The sequence below is a fragment of the Homalodisca vitripennis genome, chromosome 1, assembly GCF_021130785.1.
Source record: "Homalodisca vitripennis isolate AUS2020 chromosome 1, UT_GWSS_2.1, whole genome shotgun sequence".
In the NCBI taxonomy this organism is placed as follows: domain Eukaryota; kingdom Metazoa; phylum Arthropoda; class Insecta; order Hemiptera; family Cicadellidae; genus Homalodisca; species Homalodisca vitripennis.
This window is the reverse complement of record NC_060207.1, coordinates 61,340,593-61,354,598: the sequence shown is the minus strand read 5'-3', so window position 1 is coordinate 61,354,598 and position 14,006 is coordinate 61,340,593. Positions and strand designations below refer to the sequence as shown.

The window sequence follows — 14,006 nt, the reverse complement described above, 5'->3', positions numbered from 1 at the left end:
TATAAATTATGTAGTTGTGAGTTATAAATAATTCAAATTAATATTTAATTCAGCCGAAATTCTCATTATTGTCTTGCATTTTAGTAAACGTGCCTGATTTTATATATTGTAGTTATTAAATGTTCCAATTCTACTACAGTTGTAAGATAAACGGTTAGTTGTGTTATATAGTACGTGTAGTGTTTATAGCAATATATCTGAGTCAAGTAACAACGAGTGTTTCTTTTTTTATGGTTATTGCTGAAATATGTCCCTGTGAGTGGTACAACCACTAACCATACTGCTGGTGGTGATGAGTGTTTCTAAAATATAAAAAATACCTTCTAATTTTTCCTTTAATAACGTCTTTTAATTTATGATATATTAATACTTATAAAATATTAAACTTTATGTTAATATAACAGGAAAAATCCAGATATTCCAAAAGATATTCTTTACTTTACTTTACTTAATTTTCTTTATTTATGAACTTTAACAATTTTAACAGTTCATATTGGCCACTTGACTAACTACTACCTAGTATAATAACTTCATGTGTCTACCTTTCTAGATACCGAAATCATTTCAGAAGATTTATTCTTACTAATTTATATTAACTACCATTAGTATCACATGTTGTCTCATTCTGTAATAACAATAAATTGTAGTAAAGAACCTCTTAATTGTATTCATTGTTTTTCATTTTCATTTCATTCTATAACATTTCAAAACATAGTTTATGACGTAAAAGAAAACCACTTATTACACAATTAATCGTCTTAGCATATAAATATTTTAATTTATATATATACGTTATAATTTTATATAAGCTGTTTGTCCATTTCTCTAAAATATGGTACATATTTTAATTGAAACAAACTGAGATCTCCAATTTTAAATTACAAATTCTCATATAAACATTTGGTACTTAAATGCATACGATTAGATTCACTGTTTATTAAGTAACAATTGACTGTGAATACTGAACATAACAAGCACTGACCATATTCACATTTATGATTTGTAAAATGTGTTTAAAAGGTGATCCAAAGGAGAGATGACTTGGGAGATCCGAGGGAGAACTTCAACCGGGATTGGTCCGACTACAAGAACGGTTTCGGAGACCCCGGCAAGGAGTTCTGGTTGGGTAACGAGAATATATACATGCTTACCAACAATGAGGAGTATACGCTTCGTGTTGAGCTAGAAGACTTTGAGGGTAATAAAAGGTGACCTTTCATTCTCATCTCTTCTCATAGATTAATTAAAATAGCTGAATCATTCTACTGCTTGGAGATAAATGTTAGGCACCAATTAAGGATACAATATGCAAATCGTCCTTGTATCACCTTAAGCCTCCACTCCTTGGATAACACAAAGCCTTCTGAAAGTATCTATGAGTAGTTTGAAGCCTTTAATACTAGTGAACTGTATCAAAGAAATGTAAAAATGATTTAAAACTAATATTTTGGCATATCACTAACCTTCGTTGAGACCGAAGTGGAGGAGGGTGCACCCTTTTTCTGTGGAGGAGGTTGATTTGGCAATTACTAAAACACTCGCATTGTAATTAACTGTTTAAAAAGTTCAATATAGAACAAATAAAATATGACTGAGATTTTGGCATTAAGCATGCGTGCTATGTACATGGATGGCGGAACAGGAATCGCCGATTTGACCTGATTAGCCGTTAAGGCGCTTCTGGTGAGTGTGTAGGCAACCATAGTTGTTTAATTGTGGCGATAGATAGCGAGATCAGTAATAATTGGAAGGCATTAGTTAGGTCGCGGTTGTGAAGATTGATTTGAAATGTATGATAGTATGATATGATTTAGGTAGATTTGTAAAGAAAAATTGAAGTTAGAAAAAAAGAAATATATACAAATAATGCCGTTAAACGTCACAAGTAGTGAAACCACCCCGAGTTATACTCCTTAATAACAATGTCACATTTCAAACATCTTTACTGCTTTATTTTTGCTTGCAGAATCAACGTCTTTTTAGAGATATGATTAATACGCATATAAATGTGTTAGTAGTATTGATTACCCAGAAAAAACCTAAAACCTCTTTTATTTTATTGTTTGGTTCAAAGAAAAACTGAAGTATAGAATTTTTCCAACAGAACTAAAATAAAGAAGGCCGCCCGTAGGCTTTTCAGTACGGAATGTTATATCGTAAGCTGGCCTATTGGTCAGCAAGCTATCAGTACATGTAGTAACTCAGTGACGGGTGATTCTGACACGAACAATTTCTATTCCTTTCCTGCGATTTCTAGTTAGGCTACAAACCAAATACATTGTATAAGCAACAGTAAATGTCAATTATTAATAACAAGGCTGCATACTCTTATTCGTTTTATTTATATCACTCATATTTTCAACATACCTCTTGTGAGTTACATTTAAAATTTACAGCTAGTCCTTGAAATATATATACCCTTAATAATATTTTCCATATGCATAGTCTACAACTAATTTGTGTAATTATTATTGGTAGGAAAACTTAAAACTTCACTTTGTCTGTATAAAATGTATGCTTTATTGCTCTAACTTTTTACTTATTTTTAACATTATACTTGTTTTGATTTTACTATTTATTCATAAATAATTTATTCTAAGTGACAAAATGTTTTAAAGGAAAGATTTTATTATATTACGTTTACTTTCTTCTTCTTTATGTTGAGGCATCAGATCAGTCCCACATATCCCGAGTCGTCATGTCACCAACGACACATGATTGGATGTCCATGTACTATCTCCTCACTCTGGTAATAGAACTGTCCGTGGTTTGCACACAGCTTGGATGTGCTTCTTAGGTATCTTAAACAATCGTTCAGAGGAGAGAGACGATGCAGGGTAGTTGTCCGTTGAGCTGTCCTGTCGCCCATGTGTCGAGTCGGCCAACCGCGTGTTATTCTCTTGTTAGAAACTCGAGACTGTCGAGTACTCATGAGTTCAGAAGTTATAAAAAGAATATTTCATCTTCACGTTGATCACGAAGTCTTAAGACAACGTGAAAGAATTAGAAAAGAAAAGACATAATCGCTTGGTTTAAATCGGATTTAGTGGAATTTGTTTACTCTTGTAGTGTCCAACAAAGTTAAGATGACAATGGTAGTTTCAGTTCTCACGTTCACTTTAGGAAAAATTGCGTTCAGTCTGCTTCTAGAAAATAGGATTATCTCGGCATGGACTTCAAGGTCCAGTCGTGGCCTAAATATTACGGTTCAGACATTCTCTTCTATTTTGATTGGCTATCAAAGGTTTCTTTAATCATTAAGACGTGTATAAAAATCTTGTGTTCGTTTATCCTTCCTTGTTTCATCGTAGTTTTAGTTGTGAGGTAGAATATAGTGGTATAGCGATGGCTACGACCAATTATGTCGGACGGACCTTGAGATATATGGAGCATTGCTTCGATTCAACAATGGGTACGTCTACTTAATTATGAGCCTTTAAATCCTTGGTGCACTGTTGAGATTCAGCGATACCTCTGATTAATTACACTTATGGGGCTCGCTACGCATGGCGATGGACTAAACGTCCTTTCTTTGGTTTTCGTCATCCGTTTTTTTATTTATGACAGACTGCAGAGCTTTTATAGATCATCATCCCTGGCATCACGATAGATTGTCCGTTCCGATTGGTACAAGAAGTGAATTACTCGGATTCGGAATGTTTTTTTTTTCGTGACGGTGGTGAACATCTGTTTATGAAGCACTTGGGAGAAACGCAAAGCTACTTTTCAGACAAACAACCGTCCTTTCCATACAGTATTTTCATTTCGAACCCAAAGAAAGTCATACTGACCTTAAGGGCTGCTTTCCTTTGAGTCCCACCCAGAATAAACAGGAGACATTTGGATGTTTAGTGCAGAGCCGGATGATTTACCTTAGAGAAATTTCGTTATCTGTCTGTCGGTTTATGTGATAACTCCTGTTAGAAAGACCTAAATACTTTTTAGAGAAATAATTGGTACATACTCGTATATTTCTCTTGTTTCAAGGAATAGTTCTACAGATTTTTGGGTCAAAGGACAGCAACTTTCTGTCACGTCCTTCGATACCCCGTTAGATCTGTTTAGTTGATTTTTCTCACCTGCTCTGTTTAGTTGATGTTATGTTAAAATAAATATACGCTTTTAAGTTCATTTCCCTAAAAATTAAATCAATCCTGTGACAAGTGTAATCACGTATTCTCTGTGTCCTAACTGAAGCAGCACTAATGAACAATTACTGTGTGGTTGCAAGGTTCGCACAATATTCCCACTTCAAGATATACTCGGAGGCTGAGTACTACAAGCTAGAGATCGACGGCTACGAGGGTAACGCTGGGGACTCGCTCAACGATCCTTGGTATGGCAGCAACAATAGTCCATTCTCCACGTACAACAGGTAAACAAAATATATGTTCTGGTGTATTTAAACAATATTTGTACAGCAAACCTCTTCAAATAGCTTAAAAATTACATAACTAATTAATTAGGCTATCCAATTTTCCTTTATTAGGATCTACACGCTTTAACAGTTGTGCTTTTGTAAAAATACTGACACAAATTTTGATCTTCGATACATTTTTCTACTATACTTTTTCCGGTGGGTAGCATATAAGTTGTATTATTGCACGAAAAATTAAAACTAATTTTTAAAATTAGTTATACAATTTTGTGTTTATACAAGTTAACAATAATGTTATACAACATTTTAAAAATGCAACATTACCCAAAAAAAAAGAAATAAGAGAAACTAAGCATGAACATTACACTTTTCCTTTCACTTTTACCTATACCGTTTTAATAATTTTCTAACAATTCAAACGTCAAATTCAATACGGTACCAAAAAAGCAGTTGTGAAGATTTTTACGAGTATAATAATATTAGGTAACACTTTTATAACTTACAAATTACGTTTCCACAAAATGAGAAGGGAAACAGTGTGTTTCAAATTTAAATGTGTTTTAGTAAGTTGATTAATATAATCACCGTTACCAAACTTTTTTATGATGGAGATGCAAGCAGGCATCTAGTTTATAACTATAAGGATTAAAACTGGTAAACTAACAATAAACCAGATTTTTTAATCCGATATACATTGTTTTAGTTTTTACTGGTAAATAGTAAATATATTTCTTATATTTACAAATACAACAAATAGTATGTTTTTCCTGTACGTACAAACCCTGTAAATAAACATGTAATTAATATTGCAGTTTACTTAAGCTAAAGAAAACTTGTAACTAACTATCTACAATCCGCTGCTAATAAATAATAATATAATACTAGTTATTATTACGAATTGTTATTTTAAGTGGCTTGATGCACAGTACTATTATTTTTATCTTTTTGTGAAGAGGACAACATATTATATTGCTGATGGTTGACAGGGACAATGACAGATCATCGCTCAACTGCGCTTCCATGCTGAAAGGTGGCTGGTGGTGGAAGTCTTGTGGTCGAGGGCTCAACGGACTCTACCTCAACGATCCTCAGGACATCACAGCCAGACAAGGTAAGACATTCTGGCATCTTTTCATCCGTAATTCAAGGGTATAGCGGGAATTTAAACGTCGAGCCCAACCACTGACCTGTACGTAGTAATGCGTAGCTAATCTTCCTGCAGCGTTACAAGCAGTCCTAGGTCCCATATTCAAATTCAAATATCTTTATTTTAGTTGACAATAAATCTCTTGCATTACAAAAGTCAGGGATACTATTAATTTTCACAAGCCCATCACAGTAATAAAGTGAACACCCGTCTGTAAGGACAAGTGTTCATAAACCACCGTTTTGTGTCTTCCATTTCGGAACTTAACGCAGCCACTAGTACCACACTTGTGTATGTCTTGGTACATCGTTAAGGCGCATTTAGACATACAGAACATTGTTGTTTCCCAAATATATAGACTGTAGCGTCAACGGTTTTGAAAACTTCTTTACAAAATTCTCTGGATTTTAATTTTGCAGTGATTCTAACAGCTTTGTCCTGGACTCTGAAAGCACTCATAAAGTATGTGTTTGCACATGCTCCCCACAGCACTAAATCGTATGAGTGATCACTTCTAATATGGGTAAATTAAGCCAAAATATGCCATCATTAGAACCTAAGTCGGACAGTATTTTGCTAAAGACCTCAAGACATAGATTTCTGAGGATAATTTGGCACATAAATAATTAATGTGATCCCGTTAACTAGGGGTTTTCCAAGGGGTTTTGTTGTATAGACTTCTTTCAATTCTGTGTCTTCTAACATCACGGTGGCGTCACTTAGTGAGTATGAAGAGCAAAATGAAAAATTCACAACAGTTGATTTTTCAAAATTTGTTGTGAGATTGATATTGTTGAAATTTTGGATACAATTGTTGAGATCGATAAAGTTCCACATTGTATTTATGTAAGACAACAGACTGACGGACAGACAAACTTAGTCACCCATTATCCGTTGCATGTCAAATGTTGGGCTTTAATACGTGCAGTTACAAATATACATACAGATAAAAATTGACATTTTCCGCAGTTTTATGAGTGTTGACTTAACTACATTCTCGTACTCCTAAATTTAAGACTACTTAGTAGTTAAGGCTTTTTGAAGACCGTTTCCTGCTACTTTTTATTGCATTGTTGTCTACCTATATCCGTTGTATGGCCTATATCCAGTTCGCAATAAAAATAATTGTTTAAAATTGGCATGTATTAGAACTTGGTCATTAATGGTAAAACTTAAGAGGGACACCAATAAATTGCCCTTACGTTTTGAGGGCAACTTATTACTTATCCACAATTTCACAATGAATGAATAATTATATAAATTAACAGAAATATAGATTTTGAGGTTGTTTTGTAACTAAAAGTGGAAAGATATCTACGTTTCTGCCCATTATTTTTTCTGCCCAAAAAATTAACTTTTTTAAGCAGTAGTGTACCTCAGATTTTAGCTAAACTCTCTTTGTTTGACCACAATTTTAAGCTTCAAGTAGAAGCTTGTACTTTGTCATTAGTGTAGCCTCCATAAATGTTTAGTACAATTGAGAAGAATAAACCACCTATAACGCCTTTTTTCTTTTAAAATAACAATAAAAGTGTTATAGATGGTTTATACTTTTTACCTGAACTTTAACTTTTATTTTGCCTCAATTTGAATTTGGGAATTATGGCTAAGTATTTGCCCAAATCAGTATTGTGTAAAGAACATCATTTTACGTCGTGTAAATTGTCCGAATGAATAATTGTATACAAACTAGCCATTGCTTGTTTATAAGTTCTTTACTAACTCCTCATAAATTACCCCTTGAGAAGATACAAGATGTAACACTACACATCAAAGCAATTAATGGCTTATGATAAATACATTAACGTATATTCACTTTTGAACACTCTACCTCCAACTGTTTTAAAAATATAAGCAGAAAGATGTTTAAGTAACTTATAGAACTAATATATGGACTGACATGTTTGTTTCAGGTATTGTCTGGTTCAGATGGCGAGGGTGGGACTACACTCTTAAGAAGGCCATGATGATGATAAAGCCGAAAAGTGCCGTCAACACCACTTAGTGTACAGATACCACCAAATGTGTACATGCCAACACAAAAATAGGCCTAGTGACTATCAACTTTAAGTTGAAATGTGCAAGATTTATTTCTAAAATCCAATAATGAAATAACTTATTTTGGATTTTAAAAAACCAAAAATTAAACCAACCGTTTTGCTCATTTTTAAGTGTTACATTTGTCATAAATGTTTATACTTTATATATATATATAAGTTTTACCATTACAAACAAAAGCCAAATATCCAAAGTATCATTAATCTATCGGTAACATATCATTTTAAATCACAAAATATAACGAATTAAATGTGTACGCGGAATTGGTTTTTCATTATTACTAATACAAACTTTTACACACACTTTTTGGTCACACACAATTTATTATATTAAAACAAAAGTAATATTATTGTATGTGAATAAAATGTTACTAGTGTATATTCGAATCAACTACTAATCCAGTAAATATCTTAAATTAAAATGTACACCAAATTCAAACAATATAAAAGGTCTTACAATTTAAATTAATTGTCTTTTTAGTTGTTTTAAGGTAAACACTAAAATAAATTATAGTTTTATAAGAATGAAAAGTGTAGTTATAAGAAATTGTACATACAAGCACATCTTCTAAGCCTGTGCCAACCTATAGCCAGTCTCAGTTATCTGAGATTGAGTTCCAAGACCCGGTAAACGTATGTAAAATAAGCCTAATTTAGAAACATTTCTTTAACTTTAATTTACATTTATTTTTTTATTTACTTTAAATTCATGCCTTTGGACAGACATAGTAATATATTTGTTTACTGCTTACGTACTTTAATTGATTTTATGCAGAGTTTAGAAAAACCAAATTAAAATCTTACATAATGATGTAAAAACCCATGAAACATTGTAATTAGTTACACATTACAGTATCAAAACAATAATTACTTACAAATTTGTTTTACATCAAAAAGTAGAAAACTATCTTAGGGAGCATAAACTTTTTCTTTTCATATTCTTTACTTTATTTAAATTATTAGAGTTCTTAGGAAGTAGAACTGTAAGTTCTTTTCCTTGATTATATTCTCGGTTCATCATTAATTCATATTTCATTATGTTTGATTGTTAATGCACGATTAAGGCCAATATAAAAGAGGAAATACTTTAAAGCTACGTTCATAAATGAAAGCCAGTGTTCGAATTATGTTACATTATATTATTATAACTTTACAAACATTACTGTTTGCTTAATTATTTGATTATTACATTGGATACTTAAAAAAGTTTGATAATTTATGTTACTAATTTTCTATAAAATTTGTAATAAGTATTTTCTATTCATTTGCATTCTGGAACACTTTGACTTGGAAGTAGTTAAATATATGAATTCTTTATATTTAAAGTACCATGCCAATAAAAAATATCTTATATCCTAAATTTGTATTTACTATAATGTTTATAAAATTAAGGTTAAAAGACAAGAAATTTCACATCTGTTTTTTTTTTTCTTTTTTTTGCCAATTGAGCCTAACATTCCTTTAGAACAATAAATATTTGTCATATTGTGCAATCTTTACACTTTTCACGTACATAAAAATTCACTAACAGAATTAAATGTTTTCTCATTTCATATTTTGAACAAAATTGTTATAGCCTAGTCTCTAAACTTCACGTATTACAAAACGAAATATTAGTCAATTTTTTATCTTGCTCACAACTGGCCTTAATGTATTAATATTTTAGACTTTTAGCTTTACACGGTTGATTTTTATCTGCTCTCTGTACATTGTGCAAACCATTCATATACTTTCATCCTTCTTTTCATTCCTAGTGTCTTTCCTTCTTTTACATAGTGGAGTGGTTTATGGACGAACCCTAAATCCATGTACCTAATTAGTGATTAATCATTAATATGTATAGTTTTGGGGACATTGTAAATAGAATATGTATTGTATAAAGATTTTATTGATTTTGTAACTGTTTGTTTTATTTCAAACCTAAATTTCTAATCACTTACAATATAATATTTTTATAAAATACATATAAATTTATGGATTTTTATCTGAGTCATGATAATATACCATAAGCTAATTTATTATTGATGTGTAGACCATTGTAAAAGATGAATTTCTTTCTCATATTTTTTACCTTCAAACATTTGAAACCAACCTTCAGAAAGTAAATCTCAAATCAGAATGACCTAACCATACAAAGACCGACTATTAGGCTAAATGTGGCGACTTTCAGTCCCCTGATCTAATTTTCTGACGGTAACCATATATAACTACTTGACTATTTTAATTACTACTACTTCTTAATAACTAGTTTAACTAAACATATTCTAAGAGGAGCGTCATCTGAAAAGCTAATTGTAACAACGAAATATTCTTTAGATTATATCAATTATTTTACATAAAATTTTTTATTATTTTAGTTAATAACGTTGCGTTAAAACAACTCCATATTCTATATCACTAACTTTAATAAAGTTAAATAAATTAATACAAATACTGTAATATCATAATTCCAATTTAAAAATTATAGTAGAATTGTTAACACAAGACAAGAATACAACCACCTACTATATAAATAATAGTTATAACACTCAGGAAATTATTAAACTCAAAGATATAATACATATTAATGTTTTTTTTAACATACATTTAAAGGAATACATTATACATAAGAAACGCATTAAAATCTATTATTCTATTTAATTAATGACAAAGAGAGGACACTATATTCCTAACTTTACCTTTCAATAGTGTAAATTTCCATTTCATTATATCGTCAAAGTTGAACATTTAAGGGGGAGCACTTCGCCCTATCTTCGTAATGTTAACATAGGTACACTTATCTCAAGAACTACTTGAGGTATCTTCATAATTCTTTTTTTCATTTAAAGAGGGCTTCTAGGGGAACACGTGGGAACCAAAAAAAAAAAGTTTTTTTGGCATATACCCTAAAAAGTTATATATTTTTGTTTTAACGCTTGTCAAAAACCTATATAAATATGTGTATATGTATGTATATAAATATTGAACTCAGTGAAATGTGATGTTTTTAGTGGTTCCACATATGTAAAACAGTGCTACAAAACATACAAAAAAAATTTCATATTCCTACCATTTGTAGTTTTTGAGAAAAATGTACTTTTGTATTGAAAACCGCAACTTTCGGAAAAACACAAAAAAACGGAAAAAATACTGCTTTATTACCTTTTTCAGTACATTCCAAGGTGCATAGGCTGGCTGATCTCCTTCCTGCTCCTCATATTCATCCTCCAGACTTCTTTTTAGTAAGTTTTTTTCTTTCTGTCTAATTTTTTTCTCTATATCTTCTTGAGCTTTCTCTGCCTTCCAAATTCGCCGCCGGTCAAGCTTTTTCATTGCTGTAATAAAATGCTGCCCTGGTGACACTCCTATTTCTTGAAATACTTTGCATTTGCCAATGTAGCCATCATTAAAAGCTGTAACAGCTTCATATATGCCAAATTTCAAAGTTTTAATCTCCACAAATGTTCTTTTAGGTATGTAGGTCCAAATGACATTGTTGAGGGACTCATTGGGATTTTGAGTTTTTCCCTTAGTACATTTGCCCAGTAGAGTTGGATTGGCTAGATCTTGAAAAATAGGTTTAATAAATGTCATTAGGTTTTCAGGCAAGTGAAAATGGCTGCCATGATCATAGTTTTCATTGGATTTTACGGCTTTGCGGTACTTACACCAGGTTTTCTTTCATCATCTGGACATAGTCCATGTTGAGGCCTTTCATTAGAAGACATCACATGGAAAAACTCTGCCCAAATGGCTTTTTTCATGTCTTCAACAGAGTTTGTGTTGCGTCTAATTGCCAATCCGTTAGTATTTTTGGAGCTGAATAATGGCAGAATCTGTTAGCTTGTTCTTGCCGCCAAGTCGTGAGCCGTCAGGGAGTGTTTTAGTCTTAGCTTTTAGATTTTTTAATCTCGATCCCATCCGTTTCTGGACATGGCCTATGCATTCTATCTTTGTTATGGCAGTATCACCATAGGGCTTGGCTTCGCATACACTGGAGTACGCCTTGCTGTCTCCATCACCAAGGTATTCAAGGTAACGAGCCTCATACAATGCCTGCGAGCGCTGAAAAATTGCGACTGCTCCAGCAACTTCCATGGCTCCACTAGAACCTTCAAAGTTTGCGATACAGCCATCACCATGCGTGTTGTTTAGTCTATTAGTGCATCTGCAATATTTAGATAAAATCTCGATGTCTAGGACCTTACCGGTTGATAAAGATGTCACTGATACCACTCCATTTAGTGAAAGGTGACCCCCGCTTCTGCCATGAGCCATCAGCAGCTATAGCGAGGTCTCTGCAACCATCATTATCCGATACAGCTTCTTGCACAGCACTTTGCATTGACTTCTTACACACTAACTCAGCAATTGAACCCAAGTAATGCTCATGTTCATGATATCTCAAAGGCGGAGGTGTGTAAGATTCATAAAAGCGCAAATTTTCTCCGCAGCACTCTAACCTTTGCCTATGTTACGCATAGCATAAACCAAACGAAGATTTAGGTCATAAAATGTGTTAGGCCTATCAGACTTTGCTTCATTCTGATTAGTGTTAGGCCTGACTAATTCAGAGTTTGTCACAGTAATAGTGTTTTCACAATCAGAACAGCTGACCCTATAATTTTTGATGCTAGGCCCTACAATGTGTTTTACTTTGTAAACAAGTTGGCCATGGCAATTTTTACACACTGAAACGTTACTAAGAGCCTCATTCAACAATCCTATATTAACTATACAGTTTTCAGACTCATCATTTTCATTCAATTGGTACTGTTTCAAAAAAGGACTGACCTTCTTAGAAGATGCACTTTGAGGTCTTGGCCTATCCACATTTGGAGTATTGGTACCTCGATTGTTACTTGATCCTGAGAAACTAGGCCTAGGACTAGTTGGAGGGTTATGTTGATTTCCTTTGAAAACGCGTTTCTTGGAAAGCAGGCTTTGAACGTGGCATTATAAAATTCACTACACTTATAACAAAAAATACTCAGAACTCTCCACTAAACTCACAAAAAACCATAATCATTTACGTAATTTTCACTCTCTAAAACAGAAATGTCAGTAACCAAAACATGTATGCTACCTAGGTTATAAGCAATGGTTATAAAACAGATGTTTTGTTGGTTAGTGTAAGTTGTTGACATAACAAACTGTCACTGCCAACCAAATCATGAACATGACTGCAACGAAGTAGTACTATAACAGCACCATTCAAAGTGTGACTGCTACAGGCCCGAAACTGCCTGCAGGCCTATTTTAAAAAAAAAATATTTCGGACACTTCTAGTCATCATAAAAAAAAATTTAATACCACCATTGTTATCGGGAAATTCCAAACTTTAATAAAAAAAAAAAAAAAAAATTTGTAATTTTTGAGATTTTTTTACGAAGTGCTCCCCTTAAGCTACTTGTGTAAGTTTAGACGGGAAGAACTACAATGTTTATCATAGTTTATTATCTTCATCAACTTTAAACACTTTTTGAAACGATAGTTTTATGTATTATGGTTCCAAATCTTGAGCATCCAAATTACCATTAATTTTATTTATAAACGAGTGGAATAGTCAGTATTAGCCAAACTTTCGCTAGTTGTGCAACAGCTAGGATATTGTAATCTCCATTGGATTAATTGAGCAGTAGAACTGTTCACTTCGAAATGTATTTTATCAAGTTTAAAGACTTGATCCATTTCTTAATGTTGAATTAATTGGATAAGAAATAACAGTGGAATTGAACTGAGACAAATGAATAGTCTAAGAGAAGGTTGCATCCATTTGTATTGGATGAATGTTTCACGCCACCGCGGAGTTCAGTCGGTTCGCTGGTATCGACTATCGATGTATAATACATCGATGGTATCGACACGGCGGGCAGTGACGCGAGAGAGCCTATTCTTATCTCTTCATAGTCACTTTTGTTAGAATCAACTTGTTAGAATCAGTTGATTAAATTTGTATTCTACTGTACAAACAGATGTTAGTGTGTGTAATTTATATGATTGGTTCTTCATAAACTCTGTTCAAATAAATACAGTCAAGTCAATCTTTTTTTCTTAACCCTTTGAGTGCCGCAGCGTCTACATAGTAGATGTTGTGAAATGTGCATAAATTGCCGGCATCTACCCAGTAGACGATTTGTATTTAATTAATATCACATATAATTCATTTTTGTTTCGATAAATAACTTATTTCACGGCAATCTACAAGTTTCGAACAATCGATTGTGATTGATTTTTATTGTCACCGCCCCCTTGTAGTTATTTGCCTTTAGAAAAAAAAACAGATGACGCAATAGTTGGTCAGCTGCTACTTGTTGCCATTAACTACACAGTTTCGTTTGTGTGTGTTTACATTGTGCTAGTTTCGTGTGTTTATGCTGAAAACTGTTGTTATTACTATTCTGCAATTGTGTTCAGTAAAACTTACAATGCATTTATAAACTTC

The 14,006-nt window shown here is 32.7% G+C and overlaps 1 protein-coding gene across 1 annotated transcript in view; it reads left to right on the top strand.

Annotated features, from left to right (window-relative positions):
- Window positions 1-9,482, top strand: part of LOC124362832 (angiopoietin-4) — a 265,327-nt gene extending 255,845 nt beyond the window's left edge. Inside the window, exons 4-7 of the mRNA XM_046817675.1 lie at window positions 1,021-1,208; window positions 4,232-4,375; window positions 5,365-5,489; window positions 7,439-9,482. Coding sequence (XP_046673631.1) covers window positions 1,021-1,208; window positions 4,232-4,375; window positions 5,365-5,489; window positions 7,439-7,530 — 549 coding nt within the window. The 3' untranslated portion in view covers window positions 7,531-9,482. The remainder of the gene's footprint in view (window positions 1-1,020; window positions 1,209-4,231; window positions 4,376-5,364; window positions 5,490-7,438) is intronic.
- Window positions 9,483-14,006: the final 4,524 nt, after the last annotated feature.